Source organism: Stegostoma tigrinum, chromosome 5, assembly GCF_030684315.1.
Source record: "Stegostoma tigrinum isolate sSteTig4 chromosome 5, sSteTig4.hap1, whole genome shotgun sequence".
In the NCBI taxonomy this organism is placed as follows: Eukaryota; Metazoa; Chordata; class Chondrichthyes; order Orectolobiformes; family Stegostomatidae; genus Stegostoma; species Stegostoma tigrinum.
The window spans coordinates 85,901,608-85,919,535 of NC_081358.1; the positions used below are offsets into that span (position 1 = coordinate 85,901,608).

Genomic DNA, 17,928 nt, shown 5'->3' on the forward strand with positions numbered 1-17,928 from the left:
TGTCCTGGATGGTATCAAGCTTTTTGACTGTTGTTAGAACTGATTACTTGATCAGCAGTAGTATTTCCACTACTTAGCACAAGAGCCAGAACCACCCCAACTCCTCCACTCAGCCACCAGCATACATGGACTTTGTCAGCAAGATTTACAAGATGGAGGAAGCTAGGGTCAAGCTCAGCTCTAGAAGATTACAGGCAGGTGAGGAAAGAGCTCAAAAATGGTCTGAGGAGAGCCAGGAGGGGGCACGAGAAAGGCTTGGCAGAACGGATTAGGGAGAACACAAAGGCATTTTACACTTACATGAGGAATAAGAGAATGGTCAAAGAAAGAGTAGGGCCAATCAGGGATAGCATAGGGAACTTGTGTGTGGAGTCGGAGGAGGTAGGGGAAGCTCTAAATGAGTTTTTTGCTTCTGTCTTTATGAAAGAAACGAACTTTGTAGTGAATGAAACCTTTGAAGAACAGGTGTGCATGCTGAAATGGATAGAGATAGAGGAAGCTGATGTGCTGAAAATTTTGTCAAACATTAAGATTGACAAGTCGCCAGGCCTGGACCAGATTTGTCCTCGGCTGCTTTTGGAAACGAGAAATGCAATTGCTTCGCCACTCGCGAAGATCTTTGCATCCTCGCTCTCCACTGGAGTCGTACCTGAGGACTGGAGAGAGGCAAATGTAATTCCTCTCTTCAAGAAAGGAAATAAGGAAATCCCCGGCAATTACAGACCAGTAAGTCTCACGTCTGTCGTCTGCAAGGTGTTAGAAAGGATTCTGAGGGATAGGATTTATGACCATCTGGAAGAGCATGGCTTGATTAAATGCAGTCAACATGGCTTTGTGAGGGGCAGGTCATGCCTCACAAACCTGATTGAGTTCTCTGAGGATGTGACTAGAAAAGTTGATGAGGGTCGAGCTGTGGATGTGTATATGGACTTCAGCAAGGCATTTGATAAGGTTCCCCATGGTAGGCTCATTCAGAAGGTCAGGAGGAATGGGATACAGGGGAACTTAGCTGTCTGGATACAGAATCGGCTGGCCAACAGAAGACAGCGAGTGGTAGTAGAAGGAAAATATTCTGCCTGGAGGTGAGTGGTGTTCCACAGGGATCTGTCCTTGGGCCTCTACTGTTTGTAATTTTTATTAATGACTTGGATGAGGGGATTGAAGGATGGGTCAGCAAGTTTGCAGACGACATGAAGGTTGAAGGTGTCGTTGACAGTATAGAGGACTGTTGTAGACTGCAGCGGGACATTGACAGGATGCAGAGATGGGCTGAGAGGTGGCAGATGGAGTTCAACCTGGATAAGTGCGAGGTGATGCATTTTGGAAGGTCGAATTTGAAAGCTGAGTACAGGATTAAGAATAGGATTCTTGGCAGTGTGGAGGAACAGAGGGATCTTGATGTGCAGATACATAGATCCCTTAAAATGGCCACCCAAGTGGACAGGGTTGTTAAGAAAGCATATGGTGTTTTGGCTTTCATTAACAGGGGGATTGAGTTTAAGAGTCGTGAGATCTTGTTGCAGTTCTATAAAACTTTGGTTAGACTGCACTTGGAATACTGCGTCCAGTTCTGGGCGCCCCATTATAGGAAAATTGTGGATGCTTTGGAGAGGGTTCAGAGGAGATTTACCAGGATGCTGCCTGTACTGGAGGGCTTATCTTATGAAGAGAGGTTGACTGAGCTCGGACTTTTTTCGTTGGAGAAAAGGAGGAGGAGAGGGGACCTAATTGAGGTGTACAAGATAATGAGAGGCATAGATAGAGTTGATAGCCAGAGACTGTGTTTTCCAGGGCAGAAATGGCTAACACGAGGGGTCATAGTTTTAAGCTAGTTGGAGGAAAGTATAGAGGGGATGTCAGAGGCGGGTTCTTTACACAGAGAGTTGTGAGAGCATGGAATGAGTTGCCAGCAGCAGTTGTGGAAGCAAGGTCATTGGGGTCATTTAAGAGACTGCTGGACATGCATATGGTCACAGAAATTTGAGGGTGCATACATGAGGATCAATGGTCAGCACAACATCGTGGGCTGAAGGGCCTGTTCTGTGCTGTACTGTTCTATGTTCTATGTAAGATTAGATTAGATTCCCTACAGTGTGGAAACAGGCCTTCGGCCCAACAAGTCCACACCGCCCCTTGAAGCATCCCACCCAGACCCATCCCCCTATAACTCACACACCCCTGAACAGTATGGGCAATTTAGCATGGCCAATCCACCTAGCCTGCACATCTTTGGACTGTGGGAGTAAACCTGAGCACCGGGAGGAAACCCACGCAGACACGGGGAGAATGTGTAAACTCCACACAGACAGTCGCCCAAGGCTGGAATCGAACCCAGGTCCCTTGTGCTGTGAGGCAGCAGTGCTAACCACTGTACAAAATACACTTCTGCAAATAAGCAAGGTTACTTCGACAGCCTTTTCCTCTCCTACTAGCTGTGCAGTTGAGGACAGTAGAATCCAAGTCACAGAAACATGATTACTGCAAGATATTCCTCCAAGTCGCAAGCTGTTTTGACATTATTTTTCCCTGCCTAGGCTATCAGTTATTGCTCATCCCTAGTTGCTCCACAAAAGGTGGTGGTGCAGCCCTTGAAGTGTCAGTACTTGTACATCTATTCTCTTACATTCTTTATTTCTGAAATTCAAACTTTCCTACTACTGTTGTAGGAGCACCATTGCCACAGGGGATGAAACTGTTCAAGCAAGAGACCGATCATGTCTCGGCACAGTTAGGGCTGGGAAAAACCTTGTTCGCCTTTTCATATTCCAAGAATTTTTTTTAAATCCTCTGTAATTTGCAGTTACTCCAGTGGGCCACCAGTATTCTAATTCATGACACTAAAAGGAGAAAAATGGGTTACGTTATACAGACAAATTGTATGTTTGGGAATGGTTGTAGCACTTCTAAATGCTCAGTAATGTATTGCACAGGCCTTATCTTTGTTGTTAACATTCTTGTCATCGCTGTTCATGTGAATTCTGTGGGGACGATGTCTGTCAGTTTCCACAGGAGCCAGGGAGAAGCTGTGCCTATGTTTTTTGTTGATTCTCTTATGAATATCAGACTGAAATAAATAGTACCTTTGTCAGCGGAAACTTAGCAAAAGTATATGGATGCCTTTTATCTAGCAAATATAAGAATGTTTTGAGATACTACATCTCCTGCAATACCATTTAGTGCTTGTAATGTCTCTGAATATTTATTAATATTGGTAACAAAGATTTGTAAAAGCAGGCCGTTCAGTCCACACTGCCCCACAAAATATCATTCCACTCGGACCCACTCTCCTAAGGTATTCCTGTTAGCCTGCATTTCCTATGGTGAATCCACCTAGCCTCCACTTCCCTAGACACTATATGGGCAATTTAGCATGGCCAGTCCACCTAACTTGCACATCTTTGGACTGTGGGAGGAAACCAATCATCCAGAAGGAACCCATGTAGACATGGGGACAATGCGCAAACTCCGCTCAGTCATCCAAGGCTGAAATCGAACCTGGGTCCCTGGCACAATGAGACAGCTGTGCTAACTGCTGAGAGACTTGGAAGTAGATTTGGATATAAACTGGACTGAATGGTCTTGTATCAAGCACTGACTGCTTCACAGAAATATTTGCTTACCCCGCAGAAATACACAGTGAAAGTAAAAATATGAATGTAGTTTGACTCCATGTGTTAAGGTATATCTACATGCAAACTTCTGTTTTATCTTTGGTTACATAACTTTGTTTTGTTGTAAGCTACATTGCGCTATACAGTTCTGAGTTTCTATCTGTTCTATTAACATGGTAAGTTATGCAAGAAAATCTACTATGTTGCACAATATATAGCAATAATTTATATCTGTGAGGGAAACTGAAATGCCTTGGAGTTCAAGACCAGTGGACCTGTGAGGCAGACTGTGACAGGCATTTAATCTTTGACTTGTATGCCATATTACATGTCAGGAGAATACATTTTATGGACAGACACGAGAATACAGTGACTTCCATTTTATAAAATAAATCATAGTTGACATTAAATGTTATCTGGTAATCAGATGATTTCCTGCTGCCCCGTTATGATTTAAAAAAAAGTCCTGTTAATCTCTGCAAAATGGTAATGGTGCAAATGTTTTCTGATTATTTTATTAATTTGTATGAACTAGATGTTGGAGAATTGTGTTAAAGTATTTTTTCCTGTAACCTAAATCATCTCATTGTTTTGTTAAATGTTAAATTGTAAGAGTCTCAATTTCTGAATTTCTAACTAAATTTGAAACGGATAAGTCACCATTACCAGTAATTTTGTGAAAGAGCTCATTGTGGGATTAAAAGAAAACACTTAATTTATATAGTGCTTGTCGTAGCCCAGGATATGCCATACACTTTATTGCCAATGAAGTACACTTGAAGTGTAGTCTTTGGTTGTAATGTAGGAAATGGACTAGCCACTTTGCTCACAAGTGTGTTAACAACCAGATAATTTCTTTTTGCATTATTGCATGATGGATAAATTTTGACCAAGAATTGCTCATTTTTGAAACAGTGCCATAATAACTTTAAAATCCACCTTAGAGAGTGGATGAGTTTTAATGTATCATCTGAAACAAAGTACTTCTGATAATGCAGCATGCCCTAAGGTCTGGAATTTTTTGCTCTTGAGTCTCTGGAGTGGGGCTTAAATCCATTGCCTTCTGTTAACAGTATTTGCAGCAACTGACAAGCAGTCAGTTTGTACTTGTATTCTGTTTACGTGAAGCATATTGGGTTATGAGGAACAGGCAAGAAAATGGAATTGAAGTGAAATTCAGATAAGCCATAATACTATCAAATGATAGAACAGGCTTGAAAGGCTTTATGACCACCCGCTATGCCTTCTGTTCTTATGCTGCATCCAGCAAAAGTCTTGGTTGTAACAAAATAACTAACATGACTTAGGAGCATGTTAATTCCCCTCACAATAAACAAAACAGTGCTTTTTCTTAACAAAGGATATGAGAGAATGAGACGTGGAGCAGAACATGTTCACGTTTTATGAACATAACCTTTAATTTAAAATTTCATGAGTTGGTTTTGTAAAACTGGTTACCTGATTATTCCTTTTGTCTTGATCAATATTTATGGCTTAATCAACATAATAATCGGTCTGTTTCAGTTATCATTACTATTATTGGGTCTGTGCTGTTTTGGGGAGCTTACTATGTCTAAATGCTTAAGAGAGAATGTAACCATTTTCTCTTGACACTCAATGGCTTGCTTATGGATAAATTCCTCGCTAGTGGTATCCTGTGGATTGGCATTGACCATAAATTGCACTGGATCATGCACCTAAACACTGCAGGTTCAAGTGCAGGTCAGAGGCTAGGGAGTCTGTAGCATGTTACTTAACCTCCTGACTCTTGAAAGCATGTCCGCAAGGTACATGTCAGTAATGTGTTTGAATGTTGTCCACTTGCTTGGATTAATGTGGGTCTCCATAATATTCAAGAAATTTGACACCATCTAAGACAAAACCCTTTGTTTGATTTGATATTATATTGTAGCTTCCTCACTGTGTGCAACTTGTGAATAACACTGTAGATATATTTGCATCCCATGGGCTACACTTATTTAAGAATGCAGCTCACCATCTCCTTCATTTATGAATGGGCAATAAAAGCTTCCCTTTCAGCTATGCTAAAGAACAAACTTTAAAAATGGATGCTGCATTTTCTGAATTCACTAAGTTGCTGTTGTTATTCCTTATTGGGAATCAAGCCCTGTTGTTCCTGGAGTCATCACAAAAGTGGTAAATTTTAAAAATTGACACTTTGCCTGTTTTCTAAACCTGGGTTGATACACACCATGAGCCAAGTTTATATGTTTAATAAGAATTGCTATTTATTGCAAATAGATTCTAGCTATGTGTAAACAGTTATGAATTATCAACCTGTAACTTTACGTCTCTGATAAATGCCACTCTACGTAGACACAAATGGGAAAGAAAATCTGGCCATTATATGCAGACAGAGAGACTAGAAAGGCATTTCAGTGATCCCTGTCTGCAGGATTTGCTAAGATGGTTCTTGTGCTGATAAGATCTTGCTGCTTCTTGATGTTTCTTCACCTGATACTTTCACTTTGTATGAGGTAGATGACCGCTTCACATTTACAGTGGTCTTTGACTTGTTGATTAAAAGGCACAGCTTACAGTAACAGGAAAAAGCAAATAAATTGGCCATCTTCAGGCTTGAGATGCTTTTTACTAATAATGCAGGAACAGATTCTCCTCCTCAGAGATGTAATGGTTTCTTCCCTAAACTATTCACGCACCTGGGAGCAGAAGGCCTCTGTCATCAATAACTGCTCCTGGGTTCATAGACCAGTCAACTACTTGTTGTCAGCCAAAGCTCCATTCTTGCACGTTCCTTGGCTCCAGCTCATTCTTTAGACCTGAACAGTATTAACAGTGAGTGTCAGTTTATTTACTTTTAAACATTGCATCAATCCTTCAACAATCTTTCACTTTTTATGATCTTTTCTGATTTCAATCCTCAGTCATAATACAGAAAAATTAAAAGTTGTGGTCTTTATGCTATGCATAAAAAAGTGTAAAGGACTTCATTGACTGTGACGTACTTTTGGCTCATCTGGGATCGCAAGCTGTGCTATAGAAATAAAAGTAAATTTTCACTGCCTTATAGTTTTTTATGTGAAGAAGTAAAAATGCAATCATGAATTCCTTAGGATAATTTCGATAAATGTGTGGATATTTGACTGATCCTACATTGTTTAATTTTTGTTGTAGGCTGACGTTGCAGCCTGTGACATGGCAACAGCCTGTTCAAGTAACAATCAAAATGGAAGATCACAGTTGCATGTAACTGGTATGTAGTTCTTTTAATTTCATGATACTTTGCTTGAAACTACAAGCTTTTTATGAAGAAATAAACCATCTCTCAATTAGTTGACAGTTGTTTAAAATCCAGAGTGCATATGTGATATTTAAGTTCCAAAACCGTTGTTCAAAATGCTGCGTGTCGGAAAATGGCTAAATAGTAGTAACTGATTCTAAATTGTAGGAACCAGGTCAGGGAAAATAAATATTAGCATGCAATTTTTGACTTCCTTTCTTTTTACAAAGTCTAACCATAATGCATCAGTAATGAAAATATCATATGCATAGCGATCATTGGTAGGGGTTTGGGAAACGGGATGTAATATCCGAAGGGAAAAAATAAGGTATGCAAAGAATTTGCAAGACAGCTAGTAATAGATAAAGAAATATAAATTATTATTTAGGACCAAAATAAGAGTGACTGTGCTAAAATCTGTGTGCAGAGTATGTGTGGAATGCACAGATTATGGTCAATGAAGTTGGTGAGCTTCGGGTACAGATGGCTTAATGGTGAATATGGTGTCAAGTTGATTTATGGAAACACCTGGCTCAAAAAGGAGAAAGAGATGGTAATTAGAACATTTAGATTCCAGTGTGTTAAGGAAAGAATAGGGCAGGTTGGTGGAATTGATCACACAAAATATTACATTGCTATTGAGTGAAGATGTCCGCAGACGATAAAGGTCATAGCTTTATTTGGTTAGTGTTGTAATGGTTTTGTTACACTTGTAGTGTATTTTGTTGGCCACCCACTAGAAGAAACAAATTTGGAAGGAAAGTACAAAAACCATGTGTTTTTTCTTATGAAGGGATTCAAATTGTTCCAGTTCTGAGATAGTAATGGAGAGTTTCTGTAACTGTAGTTAAGGACTTTTTTCAGATTAGTGCTGCTTGACCAATTTAGGAAGGAGGAGATGTTTTGACTGGTTTGGACAATGAGGTGAAGTCAAGTGGGTTATGTGTTAGTAGAACTTTTAGGAGAACGTTTTGTTCATAGAATCGTTATATTTAAGTTTGTATTGGAAAAGAATGAGGAGCAATCAGGGTAAAAATAATTAGAGGAGAGCCAGTATTGTTTGGGCAAGAAGGGATCTGGGACATTTAAATTGGAATTGAAGATTGAAAGGTTAATAGAACTGTTGGTAACTTTTAAAGAGGAGATGGTTTGGAGTATAATTGAACTGTATTCCTGCAAGGAAGGTGGAAATAGCAAAATCAGTATTCCTTGGTTGATTAGAGATGAAGAGAATTAGAAGAAGCAGAAAAAGGATATGTATGATGGATGTCAGATGGATAATGCTGTGAAAGTCAGGCAGAATATAGAAAGTTGAGAGGGGAGGTGAAAAAAGAAATTAGAAGCAAAAAGATAGATTGAGAGATGAGACCGGCAGTTATCCTTGGTGAAACTGGATGTCTTCTATAGAAGTTGGGCTGACTGGGGATTAAAAAGGGCAATTTGTGCATGGAGGTAGTGGCCATGCCTAAAAGCTACTACATGAGTACTTCGCATCTACCTTTGCCAAGATAAATGGTACTGTCCAAATCGAAAGTGAAAAGAGAACGTAAGAGAGACACTGGATGGGCTGAAAAAAATTTCAGGAGGATTGAAAAGGCAGGTCATACTTAAATTCAGTAAGTCTCCAGGACCTGAGCAGATGCGTTTAAGGATTCTGAGAAAAGCAGAAATTGCAGAGATACGAGACTCAGTCTTCTAATCCTTCTTAGATATGGGGTGAAGCCAGAATACTGGAGAATTGCAAGTGTTCTTGTGTTCAAAAGGAGTTGGTATAAGCCAGTTAGTTTAGCCTTGGTGATGGGAAACCTTTTATAATACAGTCCAGAATTGGATGAATTGAAGAAGACCAGCGTGAATTTGCAGAAGAGTGGTTGCATTTAACTGAATTGACTGAGGCTTTTTTGATAAAGTAGTAAAAAACGTTGATGAGGGTGATTAATGTGGTGTACATGTATTTGATAAAGTGCCATATAATCTTGTCAACTAAGTTAAACCCCAAGGAATAAAAGGAACAAAGGCAGAATAGATATAAAGTTTATGGAATAGCAAGAAAGACAGAACACTTGTGAATGGGTGTTTTTCAAACTGTAGTACCTCAGGGGTCAGTGTTACTGTTCTGGTTTTCTTGAGCTCTATTAATGACGTTAATTTTAGTTTACAGGGCAAAATTTATGGATAACATAAGATTTGGAAGTGTTGTGAATTTGTAAAAAGGATAGTGACAGACCTAAAGGGCCTAGGATGGTGGAATTAGCAGAGACAAAAGGGGAAATTAAATTTAATGCAGAAATGTGTGGCAATTAACTTTGGCCACAGAGAGTGAGGAGATGCAGTTCTAAAGCAAGTGCAGAAAAGGGTGGGGTGTGGTCGGGAGAGGGGGTGTGGAGATGGCAAAGCATGTACGTGAATTGTTAACAGTAGCGTAGAGGTTAAGAAAATAATTATTAAGGCAGTTAGGGTCCTAAAGTTTCTAAATAGAGTCGGAGAATATAAAACAAAAGAATTACAAGTAGAATTTATAAAACACTGGTTCAACTTCAGTTGAAGTATTGTGCTGAATTTTGGGGAATATACTTTTTTTAAAGAAAGAGGTGAGAAAGCATTAGAGGAGATGCTGAAAAGATTTACAAGATTAGTTCCAGGGATGAGGGACCTCCGTGATCTGGATGGCCTGGAGATGCTGAGCCATTATCATTTGAGAAGATTAGAATGAGAGAAGATTTGATAGAGACATTCAGAATCAAGATACATTTAAACTGAAAAGTTTAGGATAAACCTTTCCCATTGACAGATGGGTTGAAAATCAACACACGCTGATTTCATGTGACTGGCAAAAGAATCAAAGGAGACATGAAGCAATACAGTTTTATGCAGTGAGTCGTTTGGATTTGGATTCATGTCAAGAAATGTGGCAAAGTAAGGCAAAACTAAAACATGCTTTTTAAAAGCATTTTGGATAATTGTGTGAAAATGTGCAGGGAAAGTGGGACACAATGGGACTAACTTGTTCTTGCAGAGGGTCAACACAACATGACACACTGAATTGCTGCCTCTTTTAATTTAAAAACAAATTGAGACTTCCAACTAACCTATTAGATCTCCTGTGATGACATTTATGGTTAGCTTGGAACCTGTTCTGCAGTTTAGGATGTTTTCTATTGTGCTACTATGTCAGTCAGATTTTCCTGTCGTAACTGGAATTTTTTTGATACTTTCAATCTGATTATTATGTGACATGGGTTGTCCTGACATTGTAGCTCTGTAGCAATAGTCTCAAATATCTGAGTAAGTCGTTCAACAGTACTCTGAATTTCACTTGGACCAACTAATGTGTTTTCAAAGGCAGTAGGAACTGCAGATGTTGGAGAATCTGGGATAACAAGATGTAGAGCTGGATGAACACAGCAGGCCAAGCCGCATCAGATGAACAGGAAGGCTGCTTGGCCTGCTGTGTTCATCCAGGTCTACATCTTGTTGTCTCTAATGTTTTATTAGAGACATTCAGAATCAAGATGCATTTAAACTGAAAAGTTTAGGATAAACAAATAAAATCTACCCTTCAATGCCACTGGGTCAAAATCCTTTAATTCCCTCCCTATCAGCATTGTGAGCATATATGCATTAAATGGACTATAGTTGTTCAAGAGGGCAACTCACTACCACCCTATCAAGAGTAACTAACTGTGGTCAATACCCAGCCAGAGTAAGTGATTGAATTAGACAGTTTTCGCCTAATTAAAAATTGTTTCTGTGTACTCTAATTAAAGAAGTGTTATGTGAGCAATCGGAAAGTCTGAGCTAAAAAACAACTTCTGCACAAGTGCACTCACTTTCCCTTATTGTCAGAGTTTCTGCTTTTAAATGTTTGAAATATGATATTTTCAATCGCTGATCTGGAAGCCTAGTTAATGTGTCCATATTTAGTGACAAAACAAGCACAGTTAGGCCCCCCGTGCATTATTGTTGCTCTTATAAGTCTTTAGTTATAAATGGAACTGGTTCTGAGCAATGCATGTTATAGACAGAACTACTGTGACAATAAGAGTTCTCATTTACAAATGCAGTGGGCAAAATAACTTCTTTCAGCAGCACTAGAAAGTGATGAAAAGAGAAAAGGAATGTACAAATAGATATTCAAATCAAAAATGGATTTGTTTTATTTATTCATGGGATGTTGACTTCACAGGCTGGTCCAGCATTTATTGCACATTCTTATTTAACCTTGAGAAGGTGGTAGTGAGCTGCTTCCTTGAAGTACTGTAGTCCATTTGGTGTAGGTACCCCCAAGATGCTATTGGGACGGAACTCCAGAACTTTGACCCAGCAGCATTGAAGAAATAGTAATATATTTCCAAGTCAAGGTGGTGAGTGGTTTGGAGGGAACTTGCAGGTAGTGGGGCTTTTATTTATCTGGTGCCTGTGTCCTTCGAGATGGTAGTGGTCATGAGTTTAGAAGATTCTGTCCAACGAACCTTGGAGAATTTCTGTCGTGTATCTTGTCAATGGTGCATGTTGCTGCTACTGTGTGTTGGTTGTGGTGCATGTGAATTGATGCCAGGCAAGCAAGTAGCTTTGTCCTGGATGGTTTCAAGCTTGTGTGTTGTTGGATCTGCACTCTTCCAGCCCAAGTGAGTATTTCTTAGTACTCCTGGCTTGTGCCTAATTGATGGTGGACAGGCTGTGGGGAGTCAGAACGTGAATTAATTGCTGTATGTGTGGCAGCCGCATCGTTGAAATGGCTAGTTTTGTTCAGTTTCTGGTCGATGGTCACCAGGTTGCCACTCTACCCCTCATTGGTCATCAGATACTTAGCAATGGTAATGTTCTTGAATGTCCAGGAGTGACAATTAAAAATTGTCTTGTTGGAGATCATCATTGTCTGGCACTTGTGTGGTGTGTGTATATTACTTGACATCAGCATTTCCTCTAATTTTCATTGTCTGTGTGGTTCTCGGAGTTCGTTGCAGAGCCACAAACGAATGCCACAGTCAGCATTACGACATCAGTCACTGTGCACAGAACTTTGGAGTGGATGTGCATGCATGTGGCTTAGAGAGAACATTGCTTGCAATTTGTCCAGTTATTACCCAGGTCTTCCTGAATTTGGCCACGAATTATTTCAATGTTTGCAGATTTGTGAATAATGCTGAGCATTATGCAATTATCTGTTAATATCCCCATTTTTGATTTACAATGGAGAGAAGTTCATTGATGAAGTACCTACAAATGGTTGGACCGAGGACCTGACCATGTGGAACCCGTGCAGAGATGAGATGACTGACTTCCAACAATCAGAACCATATCCCTTTTGAGTCAGGTATGACCCTAACCCGTGGAGAGTAATTGAGTTAAAAGGGCATCTTGATGTCACACTTGGTCAAATGTAGCCTTGATGCCAAAAGCAGTCAGTCTTATCACCCCACTGGAGTTCCACTCTTTTGACCATGTTTAAACTGCAGTTGTAATGAGGTCAGGAGATGAATGGCCGTGGTTAAATTCAAACTGAGTATTAGTGGGTAGGTTATTGCTAAACTAGTGCTGCTTTATAGCACTGTTGATGACCTCCCCACACGTTCATCACTTAACTGATGAGTAAGAGTAGGCTGATGGGCTGGTGATTGGCAGGGATCAATCCATCCTGCTTTTTTAAAAATTGTATATGATGCATCTGGGCAATTTTCCACTTTTTCAGGTAAATACCAGTGTTGTGGCTGTATTAGAAGAACTTGGCTAAGGTGCAGCAAGTTCTGGAGCACTTGTCTTCACTGCTATTTCTGGAATCTTGTAAGAACCAATAGCCATGGCAGTGTCCTTTTGACTTCATGTCAAGTGAATAGAATTGGCTGAAGATGGGCACCTGTGTTGGGACCTCCAGAAGAGGCCAAGATTGATCATCCACTCAGCACTTCCGGCTGAAGATTCTTAGAATTGTCTTTTGCACTGATATCCTGACCTGTCCCATCGTTGGTGATGTTTGTGGACCTGCTTCTTCCAGTGAATTGTTTAATTACCTATCACCTTGATTAGTTGTGGCAGGCTTCCGAGCTTTGATTCTGTTCATTGTGGAATCATTTAATCCTATCTCTTACCACTTATACCAGTTTGCATGCAGGTAGTCCTGTGTTGCACCTCATTTTTAGATATGCCTGATGTTGCTCCTGGTGTGACCTCCTGCACTCCTCTTTGAACTAGGGTTGATTCAGTGGCTTCATTGTTTGATAGGGTGGGGCATATGCCAGGGCACGAGATTGCAGATTGTGTTGGAGTTCAGTTCGGTTTTTCGTGATGGCTCACAGCACTTCGTGGTTGTGCTGTCTTGATTTGCTCAATCTGATTGATATCTATCCTATTTAGCATGGTTGTAGAGCCATATAACACAAGGGAGGACATCCTTAATGTGAAGATGTGACTTCATCTTCACGGACTGTGTTCAGCTCACTCCTGGGTGATGCTGGGTGTCTCAGCGGGCAGCACAGTGGCTCAGTGGGTAGCACTGTTGCCTCACAGCACCAGTGCCTTGGGTTTGATTCCACCCATTGCACATTATCCCCGTGTCTGTGTGGGTTTCTTCCCATGGTCCAAAGATGTGCAGGCTTGGTGGATTGGCCATGCTCAATTGCACAGTGTCCAAGGATGTATGGCTTAGGTGGATAAGCCATGGGAAAGATGTGGTTATAGAGAGAGGGTAGAGAGGTGGGCCTGGGTAGGATGCTCTTTGGAAAGTTGGTACGTACTCAATGGGCTGAATGGCCTGCTTCCACACTGTAAGGAGTCTATGATTTTGCTGTTGTTGACTGGTACTTCAGCGCATTCAGATTGTCACTAATTATGTCAATTATGTTTTTCCCTCATTCACCACCTGCTTCAGACCCAGTTTAGTAGCTATGTCTTTTTTAATGGACATTGAGGTCCCTCACCCAGTGTATATTTTGTGCCTTTGCTACCCTGAGTGCTTTCTCCTCCAAAATGGAGGGATACGAATTCAGCAGCGAGTTGGGCAGGCAAGGCGTTCCGATACGGAGTTTCCTTGCCCATGCTTCACCTGATGCTATGAGACTTGGAGTCTGGAGTCCCTGCTGAGGATGCCCAGGTGCAACTGCCTCCTGACTGTATGCCACTTGTACTGCTACTCCTGCTTGATAGGACAGAATAGAACCTAACATTGTGTTGCTGGAATGTTGTCCGATGGTTGTGATTCCATGAGTATGACTGTGTTGGTTTGTTGCTTGACTCTTAATCTTGACACCAGATCCCAATGTTAGTTAAGGAGTACTCTGCAGGGTTGACAGGACTGAGTTTGCCATCGTTACTTCCAGGATCTTAACAGAACCAGGTTGTCCACCCAATTCCAATTTTTTTCTTGAGTTTTTTTTGTCTGTTTGATACAACTTAAATGAATTGCTCAGCCATTTAAAGGGGCAGTCAAGATAACCGACATTTCTCTGGGCTGGAGTCATGTTTAGGCCAGACCCTGGCCTAATGAAACAGATGGAGTTTAATGACAGTTAACAGTGTTGTCATTGCTGTCATTAGACCTTTAAATCCAAATGTGAAGGAACTCAAATTCCACAATTTGCCATGTTGTCATTTGAACCCAAGTCCCCAGAGCATTACTTCGCTTTCTGGGCTACAACCAAAGTACCACTGTTCTATCACCTGTGCTTCCACCCTTGCCCCTTTTCATCACACTCAACAGCATAATCAGCCCCCCTTGTTCTCACTCTTCATCCCACCAGCCTCTGCATTGAAAGGATCATTCTCAGACATTTCAGACTACTGCCGAATGCCATCACCAAACACATCTGCCCATCGTGCCAAACATCACCCCTCCCCCCACCCCCGGCTCTCTGCATTTTGCAGGGATCGTTTTCCCCCAGAACACCATACTAACGTTTCACAACCCCCCAACCATCTTGCTTTCCAAAGCACCTACCCATTTAACTGCAGAAGGTGCAACACCTGTCCCTTCACCATGTGCATGATCACCATCTAAGGGCATAATGCTGCTTACCAGGTGAAGCAGCATTTCGCCTGTACCTCGTCCAGTTTTGTGTGTTGTATTCTGTGCACGCAACGTAGTCTACTCTACATTGTCGAAACCAAACACAGACCAGGTGACCGCTTTACAGAACACTGCTGGTCTGTGCGCAAGCATGACTGTGACCTTCCTGTAGCGGGTCATTTTAAGAGTCCTGCTCGCATTCCTATATGTCTGTCCTTGGCATGTTGCAGTGTTCCAGTGAATCACAGTGCAAACCGGAGGAACAACATCTCATCTTTAGACTCGTCACTTTATAGCCTAATGGACTTATTGAGTTCAACACCTTCAAATTGTGAACCGACTCCTATTTCTTCCCTTTCTTTTGGCTTTACTTGCATTCTCTGTCACAATGTCTTCTTTCCCTCCCCTCACTCCAGTGGTACTGTCTGTTCTTTTAAATCTGGTATTTGGACACACCATTGTTATGCCGTTCTTCCAATCCCATCACTTAACCTGAATTATCAACATCCTTTCTCCCACAGGCCTCTATGTGCCCCCTGCCCCACACTATAGCATAAATGCTGCCCCCTCCACACTTCTTCACTTCACCTCTTGATGATGAGTTTTCTAGCCTAGAAAAGTTAGCTTGATGTTTCTTCATGGATGCTGTCTGACCTGTAGCGATCTCCAGCATTTGTTTTCAGTGTTGATTCCAACATCTGTAACAATTTGCCCTTCCACTATGCCCCATTCAGCCGGATGATTTGGTGGAGGCATAAAGTGAAAACATCAGGACACCATCACATTCCAGTCATACACCATTATAACCTGGAACTATATTTCTGCCCCTTCACTGTTGCATCAAAATCCTGGAACTCCCTTCCTGACAGTACAGTGGGCATACCTACACCCTAAAGCTGTTCACCACTTTGAGGGCAATTAGAGGTGCTGACCTAGTCAGAAATACTCGTGCACCATAAATGAGTTTTTTAAAAGAATAAACTGAAGAGGAAAGGAGAGCCACTTTATACTCTAGGGTGAAAGAGTGCCTCATGAAATAATTTAGGAGGGAACTAAAAATTTTCCCAAATAAATCTGCCATATTAACTGAAACCCAAGTTTTGAGTGGAGAATTTCACTAACTCACTTGATGAATTTGGTATATGTTTTGTGAATGGTTCATTAGGGGAATTATCACATGAGATTATCTTTCTGAAATGGCAGAGAAGTAGATACCTGTACCAGGGAGAACTTTATTCAAAATCGGTAAATGGCAAAGGAATATGTAAGAATGTTTTTTTTTTGTAGTAAGTTTTTTAACAGATATTATGGTCTGATTCACTTTGTTAAAAAAATTACTTTTTATTTTAAGATAAATAGGTCACCAAATGTGACGTAGGAAAAGTAACAAACGTGTCAGGCAATTACTATTGAAATTCATAAATTTTTGTGAAGAACTAAGTCCTGCAGAAGGGACACTGAACCTAAAACTTTAACTGTTTCTTTCCACATGTCCTGCCAGACCTGTGGAATTCCTCCGGATATTTCTCTTTCTGATCTTAATATTGGTGATGGGTAATTTTAGATGTTTGGAAAATGGACCATTTAATTATCAAACAACCTCAATGGCTAAAATGCTGTTCCAGATAAACTGTCACATTGTCTCTACTATATTTACTTCTCCTAATAATTTTATGTTGAGCTTGTGTTAGGGTAAAAAGAACACCTAAATTGTAAACGCACTCATTCAACAATACACAGCTAACATGTAGAGTTTTTGGTGGAGATTAAAACCAGTGGCCCTTCATGACCCACAATATTCAAAATATGACAAGAAAGTGGAAGGCATATTTTGAGAACTGAAAAGTAAACAAAAACAATTCAATCTAATTTAAATTTAATTTAGATAAATGTGAACTGCTCCATTTTGGAAAGGCAAATCAGGGCAGGACTTACTCGCTTAATGGTATGGTCCTGGGGAGTGTTGTTGAACAAAGAGACCTTGGACTACAGGTTCAGAGTTCCTTGAAAGTGAAGTTGCAGGTAGAAAAGATAGTGAAAAAGGTGTTTGGTATGCTTGTCTTTATTGATCAATGCATTGAGTATAGGATTTGGGAGATCATGTTGCAGCTGTACAGGACATTTGTCAGGCTAGTTTTGAAGTACTGCATATAGTTCTGGTGTTTCTGCTAAAGGAAAGATTTTGTGCAACTTGAAAGGGGCAAGAAAAGATTTACAAGGATGTTGCCAGGGTTGGAGGATTTGAGCTACAGGAAGGAGCTGACTTTATAAAATCGTGAGGGGCATGGGCAGGGGAAATAGGATTAAGGTGAGAGAGGAAAGATATAAAAGGGACTTGTGGGACAACTTTTTCATGCACAGGTTGGTTTGTGTATGGAATGAGCTGCCAGAGGAAGTGGTGGAGGCTGGTACAATTATAACATTTAAAAGGGTATATCAGCAAGAAGAGTTTGGAGGGATATGGGTGAAATGTTGGCAAATGGGACTAGATTTATTTAGGATAGCACATCAGCATGGACTAGTTGGACTGAAAGTCCTGTTTCCCTACTGTACATTTCTGTGACTCTTTTATGTGTAAATGCTGGAAATGTAAAGTAAAATCCTTGTGCTGAACAAACTGCAGGCCTGCCAGCATCTGTAGAGAGAAGAGAAAAACCTCTGGTTAATTCTTTTTGTCTTCTCTCCATAGATACTGCCTGATGTTTATTTTTCTCCAACACTCTTCTCTTATTTCAAAAAAATCAGTCACTCTAGTTTTAGCCAAAGGGATAAACGATTGGAATAATCTGCCACTTGAGATAGAGCCAAAAGTGTTTGGTTTTGAAAACAGTTAATGATCATAGTGTGATTTAGCACTTTTATTTTTCTTAATCCTTCTTACACTTAGTGACTTTCTCATATCAAGCAAGATAATCAAAACTTTTATAAATCAGTGTGTCCCCAAATTTCCCTATTTTTGGAGCTATGGCTAGTGATGATAGAGGATCTAATTTTGTTCCATTGTGTTGCTGACCAAGAATTTCTCCCACTCTTAGTGGCTTCCCATGTTGGAA

The 17,928-nt window shown here is 40.6% G+C and overlaps 1 protein-coding gene across 4 annotated transcripts in view; it reads left to right on the forward strand.

Annotated features, from left to right (window-relative positions):
- Positions 1-17,928, forward strand: part of LOC125452044 (NEDD4-like E3 ubiquitin-protein ligase WWP1) — a 130,119-nt gene that overhangs the window by 50,856 nt on the left and 61,335 nt on the right. For 3 of the 4 annotated variants that reach the window (XM_048529954.2, XM_048529952.2, XM_048529953.2), the window contains exon 2: positions 6,768-6,846. The exons of the other annotated variant lie outside the window; for it this stretch is intronic. Coding sequence is in view for 2 of the 3 variants with exons in the window: in XM_048529952.2 (XP_048385909.1) it covers positions 6,789-6,846 (58 nt within the window). In the remaining variant the exon portion in view is untranslated. The remainder of the gene's footprint in view (positions 1-6,767; positions 6,847-17,928) is intronic. 4 annotated transcript variants of the gene reach the window in all.